Source organism: Platichthys flesus, chromosome 19 (genome assembly GCF_949316205.1).
Source record: "Platichthys flesus chromosome 19, fPlaFle2.1, whole genome shotgun sequence".
Classification (NCBI taxonomy): domain Eukaryota; kingdom Metazoa; phylum Chordata; class Actinopteri; order Pleuronectiformes; family Pleuronectidae; genus Platichthys; species Platichthys flesus.
In genome coordinates, this window is record NC_084963.1 from 2,167,385 (window position 1) to 2,181,687 (window position 14,303).

General features: G+C 42.4%; 2 protein-coding genes across 3 annotated transcripts; both read left to right on the top strand.

Annotated features, from left to right (window-relative positions):
* Positions 1-565: 565 nt before the first annotated feature.
* On the top strand, positions 566-2,779 carry LOC133974666 (uncharacterized). Its single transcript, XM_062412311.1, has 4 exons — positions 566-965; positions 1,396-1,590; positions 1,786-1,911; positions 2,501-2,779. Exons 1-4 carry the CDS (start codon positions 675-677, stop codon positions 2,555-2,557), a joined length of 669 nt encoding a protein of 222 aa, XP_062268295.1. The 5' UTR covers positions 566-674; the 3' UTR covers positions 2,558-2,779.
* A 1,569-nt stretch (positions 2,780-4,348) lies between these two features.
* Positions 4,349-12,657, top strand: pip5k1ba (phosphatidylinositol-4-phosphate 5-kinase, type I, beta a). 2 transcript variants are annotated; one of them, XM_062413589.1, is made up of 14 exons: positions 4,349-4,459; positions 6,691-6,762; positions 7,083-7,213; positions 7,713-7,830; positions 7,947-8,099; positions 8,199-8,495; positions 9,157-9,344; positions 9,597-9,677; positions 9,883-9,931; positions 10,041-10,125; positions 10,217-10,357; positions 10,443-10,538; positions 10,841-10,937; positions 11,929-12,657. In XM_062413589.1, exons 1-13 carry the CDS (start codon positions 4,448-4,450, stop codon positions 10,891-10,893), a joined length of 1,476 nt encoding a protein of 491 aa, XP_062269573.1. In that variant the 5' UTR covers positions 4,349-4,447; the 3' UTR covers positions 10,894-10,937; positions 11,929-12,657. The 2 variants fall into 2 exon arrangements, with proteins under 2 accessions (XP_062269573.1, XP_062269572.1); XM_062413588.1 differs by having other exon boundaries at positions 10,443-10,533.
* Positions 12,658-14,303: the final 1,646 nt, after the last annotated feature.

A 14,303-nucleotide genomic window follows, 5' to 3' on the forward strand; every position in this document is an offset into this window, starting at 1 on the left:
GCTTTTTATTCTGGTTTTATGGCAAATTCCCTGTTTGCTTGAGTCTCAGCATTAAGGCATCAACAAGCCGCTGAAGAAAGTGAATCATTTAGCAACTAGAGAGAAATGTGTTTCATAATTTAAACCATGGAACGTGTTAACATTCAATAAAAGTAATAACAATAATATTTATAAATACCTCGAGGCGTGTCTTTAAAAACTTTAAAAAAAAGTTTACTCCAACCCTTTAGAATCAGCAGCTCCTCAATGAGCCAGCAGGTGTCGCTCTTGGTTAACTTCAATGTGAGTGAAACACAAGCTGATGTTTCTGAGGAGAAAAACGTCAACAAAATGAATATTATCAATAAATAGAAAATCTGAAGCTATTTGCATGTTTGTTAAAAACATAAATATCGATTTAATAAGTTGCCTTGATCAGATTTAGGATTTTAAATAGTAGATTCAGAACCTTGGAGAAGTTTCCCTGTTTTATAATGTACACGTCAGTGTGGGAACTCCCCCCCCCCCACCTTGTCCTCCTTGTCCTCCTTGTCCTTCCTCCCCTCATCCCTCTCTCCCTCTGTCCTTCACCGCTCTGAGCTCCAGACCTCAGAGCATCAGAGATAAATCAGGACTGTTGGACTCAGACAGACTGAGACCTGGTGTGAGATCAGATTTAGGGTCCTTCCATCAGCATGAGGGTGAAACAGGTGCTGCAGCTGCTGGTCCTGCTGGTGGGAGTGGGTCCGGCCCACCACGCCCTGCTGGCAGAGGAGGCCTCCACGTCCTGGGAGGCAGGTGAGGTCCCCCTGTCCCAGATGAGGATGCTGTCGCTGGGCCTGGCTCACCTGCTGCACGGGGTGGAGGAGAACGCCGGGCAGCTGGAGCGGCAGGGGGGGCAGGCGGCGGCCGAGCTGGACGGGGTCATCAGGACTGTGGAGACGCTTCATAAGCAGAGTTTACAGGCGGGACGGACTCACAGGCAGGTGAGTGAGAGGAAACACACCTTTCAACTTCACCCTGTTCTCTGAATCAAGGGCCCAGAGCAGCTTGAATTATTGGAGATGTATTATTTCCCTGTACTTTGGGATCTGCTCGAGAGTTTGAAATGATTCTGTAGCTTTGATTTGGGCTCAGCTGCAACATGCTTTTCTAAATGTGTCGGATTCCACAGAAAAATAAACATAAATCAAGTGTAACTGACACCAAACACACAATGAAACATGAAAGAATATTACAATATGTAAGTAAACAGCAATTACGGATTAAATATTTTAGTTTTAAAATTTAAGACAGCTTTATAGTTTGTCAGAGGGAACGTTTACAAAGTGATGGATGTGACTGAAGGGATCAAATCATGTGAAGACACTCGATGGTAAATATATTATTCTGAATAGTGTGTGTTCTGTCCTTGAGGCGAGGAAGGACCTGCAGATCCTGAGTGCTCGGGGGGACAGACTGTGGAGGACGGTCAAAGAGCTGCAGAAGCTGCTGGAGGATGTGGAGACGGATCAGAGGACGGAGCAGCACCGGCTGGACCGGGTCCTCCGGAGGGTCCGGGGCCTGACCGAGCCGGGGGCCCGGGTTCAGCCTGACGTCAGCTCAATGAAGGTGAACGTGAAGACACAGAACTAAACCTCTGACAAATCAATGTGATGAAATAAGTTGGAAGTGAAGTTTTGTTTCAAAATAACTGTCTGATGAAGTGTTATTACTTCCCTTCACTGGAACTGGGGGGGTGTCCACATGCTTGTGGCCATGAGTTGACTTCTCCCTGACCTCTTGCCTCATTTCTTTGTGTTGCAGGACATCGTGGACAAACAGACCCGACGTCTGGCCAGTCTGACCTCGGTGGTTTCAGCCCGAGACAAACTGATCGGCCGACGCCTGCAGCGCATCGAACATCTGGAGAAACACGCCCGGAACCTCAGGGTGAGACGCCTGCATCTGTATTCTCTTTAGACGCAAAACAGAAGATCCTAATCCACGAGGAAAGAAGAAAGTAGTAGTAGTACTAGTAAAAGTACAATTTGTTCATTATGGAGATATACTGCACTTGCACATATGCTTGTAGTATTCCATGTGAGGGCCCTCCACAGAACATGCGTATTTGCATAAGAAAAATATGTCGACACTGGAGGTTTCAAGTGTATTTTACAATTTGCGGACACATTCAATTCTGAGGATGTGCACAGCCGACCTCCCCGGATGTGTGAAGTGAAGAATCGTGGGAAACTTAGTAACAGTGTTTGGAAACTTTATTCATATTCATTTCAACAATGCAATGAGGTGCACTTACTGAATATGTAGGACAAACAAAAACAGATGAGATGAGTTTTATTCTTTTAAAGGTTTTGGATGAATATTCAAGAGAGACTGAGTTTCCACAGCCGGAAACAGTGAGAACTAAATGTGGCATCGCTGTAGACTTTATCTTCATGAACAGAAGACGGGGAGTCGAGTCCATGAAGATGCCTAAGATGTGTGTTTGTGTGTTTGTGTGTGTGTGTGTGTGTTTTAGGCGTCTGACAGCGTCCCTGCAGCACTGAGGCCCGACTCCGACTCCGACCGTGTCTGACGAGCAGCTGCATCCACACACACGCTGGAGACGAATCCTCCCTCCAGCAGCAGAGAAAAGGATTCTGGTGAAATTCAACTGCTGAAGCTCACAGATTTTGATTAACACACGTTTGGGTCCAACACAACCTGTTAATTACCAAATAGAGAAAGTTACGATGTAGGTTGAGTTCTTGTGTCTTGTCCTCAGTGACCCCTGTTTTATAAAAGAGTTCAGAAGAAACACTGGAGTTGTTGTGTTGTGGCTTTGACGACAGAGTCAGAGAAAACTTCTGTTTACTAAACACCATCACATCAACGAATCAACGAGGAATTTTACAAACTACACAATTTCAGGCTTTTTAGAAAATCAAATCTTGAAATCCTTTCACGGTCAGTTTTCTTTTCACACATTTGAATGACAGCAGGAGGTTTTCTGCACAGACGTGTTCAACAGCCTCAGATCCTCAGTACTCATGTGAGAGCTGGAGCTCATGTGAACTGATATTTGTGAGTGTGTGTGTTTTGCTGCAGATCCAGTGAATTGAATTGTTGTTTCACGAGGGGACTGTTGGTTCTTGGTGGAGGTTGGAGCTCTACTTAGTGCTGTTCTATATGTTCATGTATTCAATCTGCGTATTAAGGGTAAAGTGTGTACAGTGTGTACAGGCCTCAGAGTCCTGACCTCATGTAATCTGAAATGTTTGGTTTCTTTGTTGGGCTTCGTCTCTAAGTTCTGACCCTGGAACCCGGTCGGAGCCATTTCCTTCTGAAGAGATCCTGTAAAGAACAGAACATCTAATCCAACCCCCCCCCCCCCAGCTGCCAAATGTGCCACAGGCTGATATCTGGTGGCCTCAAGTCACCGTGTTGACGGGCCGACCCGCAGGCAGCCGCCCCCCCGGTGTTCCCAAACAAACATCGATAGCTTGAACTCTGGCCCAGTTAGAGGACGAGAGACAAAGAGAGGAAGAGAGGGTGAGACGCAGAGGAACAACAACCACACAACAGCGAGTGACAAAACGACAAAAAACCAGACAGGAACTAATCGAACAAAGAGGGAAGACAAATAAAAACACACAACAACAGGAACATGGTGCACATGTATAGTAAATACCAACGTTACAAAGCAGGTGTCATGGGCGCAGCAGCACCGCCTAGAGGTCAGAGGGAGGAACTAACACTTTCATTTCATTTGATTTTATCAATTCTGTATTTTAGGTGTTGTCACATAGAAGAGAGGCTGGGAACCATTATTCTTCTGGTGTTTAAAACCAGAACCATTAACTACAGCAGTTGAAGCAGGTGCTATTGTATTTGTATTTTTATTGTTATTAAATAAATGTATTTAGTTTCATAGTAACTCTGGTTCAAGTTCAGTTAAAGAATTAATTCAAATCCCAATCTCTCACCTCATTTTCTCACATCTCTCTCTTGTCCTTTGCACAATACGATCATTAAATTAACTCCAAAATAAATAGTTACAGACGATCATCATCTTTATAGTTTACATTATTCATATAATTGTCTAAAACTTACTTTTAGATTATGGTCATCTATATAATCATATCGATATTAAACTGTCCACATGTGTGAAAGGTCAAAATAAGGATGAAAAAAAAAAAAAAAGTACAAAACATTTACTTTTATACTTGAGAAACTCAAATGTCTGGTCCAAATGGCTTTTCCCATGTTCCAACTAAAACTCAACTTCAACAAGTGTGACTCAACTTCTGTGGAATAATACGTCAGGGTGAGAGAGAGAGAGAGAGAGAGAGAGAGAGAGAGAGAGCGAGAGAAAGAGAGGAAGTGGTGATGATGCTGTTCAGTCGCTTCATCTCATCTCACCACAGTCAGGCAGTTTTCACATCACACGGCACTGAGGACTCATCCCTGACGTCTGCTCAGGACCATGTGTGTTCAGGTAAGAGCTGCAGCCTGTGCTCAGGGAGGATGGAGCTGCCCTCCTCTCCTGCTCCTCCTGCTTCTCCTCGGCCTCGGGTTCTGTCCTCGTCCTGTGACTCTGAGTGTTGTCTGAGGCTCTTGAGTGAGCGGCTTCGGGAGGAAGACGAGCTGACGATGGTATCGCAGGAGGAAACCAGCTCCACTTCCCTTCCCCTCAGACACAGACACGACAGATTAAACCTGAGGCAGTGAAGCTCTCATCGTTTGCATGTATGCAAAAAGCTGCAGCGTTGCCTCGGTGCAGGTTTATTCACCTGAAGTACACACTGTGTGCGTCAGATACACTCAGCTGAACTCCTACTGGAACTGTGGGAAAGTTAGAATGTCATGTTGTTAAACTTTATGTTCATGTTAAATACTCAGAAGTGTGTCTAATATAAACTCTAGTATCACCACATCATAGTATTACTATCATATTAAGTGTATTTTAAGATGAAAGGTTGAACTTCCTCAACTTGGCTCATCACTGAAACATCTCGGATGGATTGATATGATCGTTAGCTCAGACGTTCATGGTTCCCTGAGGATGAACCCTCTGACCTGCGCTGACCTCTGGACCTTCTGCTGAAATGATCCAGAGGTTCTGGATGTGAGAACACAAACCTCAGAGTCAGTGGCTCTGGACGTGTTCTGACTTTTACCTGCAGCCCCTGAGTTCAATTTGGAGAAAATAGGCGCGTTGATGAGTTTTTCTAACACGAGACGGATGTGAAACTTGAAAAGTACAAATGATGAAGAGGAGCCAAACACTTAGAAGACGAAGACACAGACGTCAACTTGGAAACACAACAAGCTTTCAGAGCTTTTAATGATAAGGGCCTAGTGTATATACTGTTTATACTGGTGGAGTGGAGAAGTATTAGTTACTGTGTCAGGGAAGTACTGGCACACTGGTTCTGTTTTTCTATTACAAAGATCTATAACACAGCAATGTTAAGAAAAACAACTGCGTATTTAATATACATTAATAAAGTAGAATAACATATCAAGGTAGGGATTTAATCTGGATTCTTCAGATACAAATAGAACTCTACCTATTTCTATTTTTGTGTTTTGTTCATTGTTAATTAGCAATCAGATTCTGAAGGAGACTTTAAAGCGAGTGACTGTAAAGCCGAGTATATAAAATAATCTGTTTGAACACGCAGAGCACAAACTTACTCACTAACATCTAATCCAACCGGTTTCCACCCGGGCTCTGCTATTACATCACTCTGTGTTTTCAACGTGTTCTAAAGATCTGCAGAGGAAAACCCAGAAACCACCCAACAGAGATTCTGTGTTAATCAACACTAATCACACAGCTGATCACTAATGAGTCTTAAAAAAGGAAATAATCTTCATCTCTTCAGGCTCGAACCTGCACAGCAGATCTGTGGGGAACCAGCTTGGTGCAGCATTCAGCTCGTGACCACATCCTGCAGCAGAGAAAACAAACAGCAGCTGGTCGCAGCTCGACTCTGCAGCTTCGCTCAAGACGCTGAAATGTGGTTTTCCACTTTATTTTATTGTTAAGGGACATTTCCTGCTTCTCTGTGGATATGTTACATAAAAGACTTGTGTAGGATTTAGTGACATCTAGCTGTGAGGTTGCACATTACATCTATTCGAGTAGCCCGCCCCCCTCACACCTCCAAATATGTGGGCCCCCCGTTCAGCCCCGGACCCGGGCCCCTCTGCGTTCTGTTATGAAACAGGCGGATTTCATACGTCATGATTTTCTGATCCTTCTTAAATTGGGATCAAAGGTTGTTGTGATGGATTCTTGGGTTAAAGACTGGGACTAACACTGGAGGTCTCTCAGAACGGGTCTGCACGCCGCCAGGGTCTGCACGAGGGATTTCAAAGAAGCCGTTGAAGATTCAATGTTTTTCAAGGAGATCTGGGAGAAGGAGAGATTTGCTTTAAGCCCCTAGACATAAATGCAACTTGAGTAATCGCTGGTAGTCGTGCAGTTGTTCACCGGCTGACGTGTGCTTTGCATTGACATTCATGCAAATGTCCCACAGCGTGTAAGTCCTGTGCTCTGCGCCTCACCTACAGGAGCCGGGCACCTGGAGCATGCAGTTTGAGTAAAAAGCCCTTCCAAGGTAAATCACTTCATTCGTCACCGATGGAGGTGAAGAGGAAGTGACATTACAGGCAGATGTCCGAGCTTCCCTCTAATCCACTTCTCTCTCTGTTCGATAGATGTCAACTGCCAACGTCAACCGAGCCGGAGGAGGAACCAAAACCGCAAAAGTGTCAAAGGATCATAAAAAGGTGAGTGGACGTTGTTTTCCATCCTCGTGTTGTTTCACCTGAGAAGAAACAGAAAAGAACAGAAACAGGAAACTGTAACAAAATCAACAGGTTTCACTTTATTACACTGGAATCATAGAAAAACAGGTGACAGTGATTTGATTGAGAGACATTTACCAATTTCACAGAATAAAGAAGATTTAATTAGTCACCTTTACATTAAGCTGTCATCATTCTGTCACAGTTATAGCTTGTTCTAGATTTCACTGTCAAAACTGTTTTAAAGCTCATAAACAAAAATATCATCAGATTGAAATTTCAATGATCTTTTTTTCTCTCAGCCAACGGCGGCCATCTTGAAAGGAGCGATCCAGCTGGGCATCAGTTACGCTGTCGGAAACCTCAGCTCCAAACCAGACAGAGATGTTCTCATGCAGGACTTCTCTGTGGTGGAGAGCGTCTTCCTGCCGAGGTTCACTCTCACTCAAGCACCTGTTCATTTCCACATAATGCAAAAAAATATGTTTAATGTCCATATCGGCCTCAAAAAGAAAAACCAACAGACCTGTAAAACATATCATCTTTGATCTGAAGGAGCTGAAAGTCCCAGTTTTACCTTTTTATCTTGTTCCATGATCCAATAATTACTGAGGTTCTCTTGGTGTGTAACTGCTTTTATGGAAACTTCTCCAGCCCATCAAACTTTTGCAAAAATATATTATACTTATTGGGACTTCTAACATCTTTGGGAAGTGCACAACCTGAATATTTGTTATTTAAATTATACAAAAGGGCATTTTCACTTTAATGCTTTAAAAAACATCTAGCCAGCAGGAGGACCCTGAAAGTAAACCATCACAAAATGTGTATCAATGTGTCATGTGGAGCACGAAGCAATCAGCTGTTGTTGTGTTACAGCTTATTGAATCTTTTTCTCACAATAACTAAACTATCGTGTGTTTGTTCCGTAGCGAGGGCAGCAACATGACCCCAGCACATCACTTCCCAGACTTCCGTCTGAAGACGTACGCCCCTCTGGCCTTCCGCTACTTCCGAGAGCTGTTTGGAATCAAACCAGACGACTACCTGGTGAGAGCAGAGACTCACACACACACACACACACACACACACACACACAAATCATTTCATCATTGTTCTGTTTCAGTGGAAGATGTTTGACAGTTTGGCCTCGATGTGTATTTCAGTACTCCATCTGTAACGAGCCGCTGATCGAGCTGTCCAACCCCGGAGCCAGCAGCTCCTGGTTCTACCTCACCAGCGATGACGAGTTCATCATCAAGACGGTGCAGCACAAGGAGGCCGAGTTCCTGCAGAAGCTGCTGCCCGGTTACTACATGGTGACAAAAGACATTCACTCAGAAAAGGGAGATTTTGGACTTAAAGGTGCCCTGACACGTTTTTTTGTGAAGACTCAGCTTCTCTGTTTCTTTGTGCAGAACCTGAACCAGAATCCGAGGACGTTGCTGCCCAAGTTCTACGGCCTGTACTGCATCCAGTGCGGCGGCTCCACCGTGCGCATGGTGGTGATGAACAACGTGCTGCCGCGAGCCATGAAGATGCACTACAAGTACGACCTGAAGGGGTCCTCGCACAAACGCCGCGCCTCGCGCAAAGAGCGCCTCAAGGACTCGCCCACCTTCAAGGACCTGGACTTCCAGGAGATGCACGAGGGCCTGCACTTCGACCCCGACACCTACAACGCCCTGATGAAGACTCTGCAGAGGGACTGTCGGGTGGGTGCACATAAACATATGATGGTGGCGTTACATTGGGTTCTAGCCAGTCCAGACTAAATTCTCCTTGGTGTTCCAGTCGAGTATTTCATCACTCGACCACTTCACGCTCCCCCTGGCTCAGGCCGGAGCTGTTGTGATGACCTCATTAGCGGCTGCCTGTTACTTAATTAGTGTGAAACAATAGAAGCCACTTGATGGAGGATTAAACTCCAGCAAAGCAAAGCACCTGACTGGTTTGTTTAATCCGAGCGCCTGGACCTCTCTGCAAGTCATGTGCTTGTGTGTGTGTGTGTGTGTGTGTGTGTGTGTGACCTCAGTGAGTGTGTGTTAGGTAACACTGGGCAAAGTGAGACCTCTTTGTTTACAGTTACAGTAAACATGTGACTGGTTTAGATAACTGGTGATTAAACTGATGGTTTCACTAAATCTAGTAAATATAGGTTCTATTATCTCAAATTATCACTTTAATACCCCTGTGAACTTTATCCGAAAGAGTTTATCTCTCAATCTGTAGTTTCAAGAGGCCTGGATTGGTTTGTCATTATGAATAATGAGAGTGAACTTCATCAGGACTTCAATCTTCCTGTGTTATTTGTAATCTTTCCCTTTGATCGCCTCTCATACTGGTTCCTCTCACTGGGTCTCTGCCCCTCCTCAGGTGCTGGAGAGCTTTAAGATCATGGACTACAGTCTCCTGCTGGGGGTCCATGTTCTGGACCGGAAGCCGGTGAGCAGAGGGAGTCGCTCTGACAGCAGGAGAGGTCAGAAGGTCCTGTACTCCACGGCCCTGGAGTCCATCCAGGGGAACGTGAAGGACCCGGAGCCGGTGGCCGACGACGATGACACGTGAGGAGACTTTACTTCTTCATGTGAATGTTACCTCGTATAATGTGTAAAAATACAGTTGTTCCATTTTGCTGCTTGATTTCATATAAGTTCTTTATAGTTTTTATGCACTGTGTTAAAGGAAAACAAAGACATGACTCAAAACATTTTACTGTTATAGTTTACACGGGTTTAAATTACTTTGAACAAATTTAAGTTATAAAAAATGTGTATATTTAAAAAATTGTAAAATTCTAAATCCTTATATTTCAGATTGGGAGGAATTCCTGCCAGACACAAGGATGAGAACCTGCTCATCTTTTTAGGAATCATTGACATCCTTCAGTCGTACAGGTGAATACACACACACACAAACACACACACACGGAAACACACACACGGAAACACACACACGTTGGTACAATCAATTTATGCATTTAAATTGCTCAAAAGCTATAGAAGGATTTTGTTCTTCTCCAGACAGTGAACCATGACTCCATAGAAAAACATGACCTGTGTGATTATTGTTATTAACATTTGTACAAACGGATATTTCCAGGTTCATTAAGAAGGTGGAACACTCCTGGAAAGCTCTGGTGCATGATGGGGTGAGTGAGTCACACCCTCCTTCACACCTGCAGGCGTCTCTATGAATGAATATGTATCTGTACGTGTGTGTGTGTTCATTTATCTAACTTGTCTTTCTGTGTCTTTCAGGACACGGTGTCCGTTCACAGGCCCAGTTTCTATGCAGATCGATATCTGAAGTTCATGGGCTCGACCGTGTTCAAGAAGCTCCACCGTGAGTCGTCCAGCCGTCCACACTGTCCCTCCTGTCCCCTGCAGACACACACAGACACTTTACTCCAATGCTCTGTTTCCTCGTCCCTCAGCTCTGAGAGGAGCGTCCTCCAGGAGGAAGAGGAGTTCCCTGAATGCAGCGAAGTCGGCGTCTCAGGAGTTTCTGTCCCCACAGAAGGAGGAGAAGAGGCAGGAGAAGAAAGCGCAGAGCATGGACAACCTGGATGGAAACTGTACGGTTTTAACCCACATGTACATCATCTTATTTATCTGGTTGTGTATTTGACTCAGTGTTAAATGAAGTGCTCTTTGCAACAGTTTACAGTTCCTCCAAACAACCAGACCTTCTGCAGAGATCTGTCGTTTCCTTTGAGCCCAGGCGCGACCGTGATGTGGATCTAGAAAACAGGTTGTGTATGTGTTCAGTTTCCACTTATCAGACTGGAAAAGATAAAACTGTCTGATAACTTCAGCTCCACAAAAACCTAAAGAGAGAAAGATGTGCAAAGGGAATAATGTAAGTTTTCTATATATAATGTACTATATTTTACTCTGAATATACTGTCGGTATATTGGAGTTAAACATGTGTTTAAAAGTCACTTATATAAAGTCTGAAACCAGTTGTGGAGGAAGTTCTCAAACATTTTACTTCATTAGGCTTAAAAGTACAAATAAATTGAGTGTTATATTTACTGGTGTTGTTGTTGTGTTGCAGTGAAGACCGACGAGCCTCCAGTTCAACCATCGCACTGGATGATCAGCTGCTGACCCGCAGATCAAGCCAATCAGACTCTGAGCTCGACGTCTACTTGGTAGGAAGTATTTTATTTTATTAATTAAATCAATATAAACTACAAGGTCTTGAATAATTAGGCCGGTTTTATTCTATATTTATCTCATTGTCAATGTTAGTTTGTCTTTTATAATCATCGAATCCTCCCAACAAGTAAAATACAAAATGTCATCAGCTGTTTTCTTTATAATAAGAACTCTACTGGTCGGTTATTATTATTTTTAGAGGTTTTATTGTCTCAGTAATTCCTTTATAATACAATTTTCATAAATATCAGGGTGTCTGCGGGTTGGCATCAAATATTAGGCCTTAAAAAAACGTTAAATATTTGAAATATATTATATCCAAGGTCTTAAATACTTGTCGGTGTTATTCATCTTAACATCCATGTAACTGGCTTGAACATTTGTGCTACATACACAGAAAACAGCGCATGTCTGAACCGCCTTCCCAGCATGCACTGCTCTCTTATCGAGGTGGTAGAAGTGTTCGATTCCGCCGGCTTCCTGTGACGTCCATGACTCAAACCTCCTCGAGTTCCCTTTTCTGCAGCACTTCTCTTACATAAGCACCAAATCCTGATTCAGGCTTAGAGTGAGCTGTTCTCCAGCTAACATTAAGCAGTTCCACTCGGAGGGACGCCTCCAGACGCCGCAGTTCATAATCTCTAAGCCTCAGACAGAAAACAGGGGGATGCATGACTTGTGCTGAGGGTGAAAAGGAAATGTGGGCATTGAATTTATCTGCAAGCCTCCATTTATCATCTAAACACTTATTTCTTTACTAGTAACCATCTAACCTTTAAGCCTGCAGTGTTCTTTAGTACTTTATTGTTCTTATCATAGATTGTAAATCAAGATTAACGACAAGTCTCCACTTCCTCCCATTGTCCTGAATATCCTGTCCAGCCGAGGGTTCAAGAAAAGTTGAACAGTGGTTGGAAAAGTCTGTGAAATTATTGACGTCTTAAATATAAAACTGTTGACAACTATGATATTTCTGTTTTCCAGTGAGTGACCAGCTTCCTGTTCTTCTGACCTCTGACCTCTGCAGTGGCATCAGGACGTCAGTAATTTGACGCAACGACAGAAACATTTCAGATCCGCTGTGCCTCAGTGACAGTACAAGTGAGACGTGTGTTAGAATCACACTGTTTAATACAAATAAACTGTGTGTATATTTGTGTGTGTGCACATCAGGATCATTTAATTTAATGTAAAACACTATCGAGCTGCTTCTTCTTCTCTTTTTCTACTTTGCTGCTAATTTAACGAACGTAAAATGAGTTTCAGTTCCTCCTCTACTCTTTGAAGTTTGATGTAAATGTTCATATTCAAATTCCTCAGTGGCTGGATCTCTGAGGAAAGAAACTTAATCCTCTCATTATATAATCTATTTTGTTTCATAATCATATATTTATATAGAGATGTGAGAGCTGAGGCCTTTCAGGTGTTTAAATAAAAAGAACCAGTTCATTTCTCAAGATCTTAAATCATCATTAAGAATCATTTTTATCACATGTATAAGGTTGTTGTTTCATGTTATTAGGATGTAAATTCATAGATGCTTCGTAAATAAATACATAAAACAATCATAAATACTGTAAAACAGTCTTCAGACTTTTCATGAATTTTGCAGATGTGCCTTAGAAAGTTTAAAACGTTTGAAGTTTGATGTGATTCAAAGGCCTTTAATTGTATCAAAGCAATATGTTGTGAAATAAATTAATATTTAATGTCCTTGCATTGACTCTTGTTTTCTCTCTCGCCAAAATGTCATTGGCCGGAATCAAACCAAAAACTTTCTGGTTGTTGGGCATCCGCTCCCCCCCCTGAGCCACAGCCACAAACTGACAAAGACAAGTATTTAATCCATCCACCAATAATCAACATCAGAGTTAAAAAGTGTGTTCTACTGAGTAAAGATACACAATAAGAAAGAATCACACTCACATCAAATGTCATTTTTAGTTTAGACACTAGGGGGCGCTGTAAGAATACAGTCATGGACTTACAGGAGGATAGAAGATGCTAATATGTATATATAGATATATTTATTCATATACACTGTAAAAGGTTTGTGAAACAAAGTTTAAAGAGTGACTGCGACTTCTTTCCTGATGTTATCAAAACCTTTTTGTCATTTTAAATATGGATCTGATTGTTTAGACTCAATATTATTTAGTTGTGTGTTATTGTTCTGTGTCTTGGTTGTGAAGCCGATACTGCAGGTTGAGAGGATTTAAGTTCATCTGACTTAAATTAACTAAGAACATTAATTAATTCTCACCTGTCAAGTGATATTTGGTATTTTAGTTGAAACCTCAAACTTCAGATTTAACGATACTGCTGAAAACAAATATCAGAAGCATCTATTTGTCTATATTACAGAAGAATGTGATTATATGTGAGTGTAATCCGTCAGATGACACGATGGAGCTTGAGTGGATTGAACCTGAGTTTCGTTCTGACAACAACAAACTATAAAGAGTCAACAGCTTTTGTTTTGACGAGCTTTGCTGCTTCCTCACGTCAGAGAGGCCCGAGGGTCTCAACGGGAACTGGTTGAACCAGTCACACCACAATCCCAGTCCCAGTCCGGCTGCTGGCGGAGCAGGTGAACCAGTGCACGATGATTACTGACAAACACTGGAGGTGGAACCGTGTGGTCAGAAAACTCAGGGAGGAAGTGAGGTGGTGCTCAGATAATCACAGAAAGAGATTCACAGTCACACACACATTTAGTTTCCAAAGGATTCAACCACATGTTGATATGATGGCAGCACCAATAATAATGTAAGAAATCACAAATACACTGATATGCACACGTGTGGTCTATTTCTTTCGTTAATTATCACTATCATCATCATTTATCACATTTATTACATTTGTTTTATATTGTTCCTTTATAAACTGTGCCTGCTAAAGGAAAATAATCATAACTGAGATTATTCATTTCTTAAAATCTTATATGGTAACTGATATATAATTAGACAAAAAAAAAGATGATTACGTGAAGACTTTTTACAAACTTTAAAGTTTTTTTCATTTTTACACATGTGTATTTTACAAATAATGTTTTGACAAATATAATTTGTTATCTTAATCCCTCTATCTATCTATCGCTCTCTATCGCTCTCTCTCTCTCTATCGCTCTTTCTATCTATCGCTCTCTCTCTATTCCCCTCTCCTCTCTATTCCCCTCTCTCTCTCTTTCTTTATATCTCTATTCCTCTCTTTCTCTCTATCTATCTATCTATCTATCTATCTATCTATCTATCTATCTATCTCTCTATCTATCTCTCTATCTATCTCTCTCCCTCTCTCTATCTATATATGAGTACGTGTTTATACTGGTCTTACTGGGAGACGAGGGAACCTCCCAT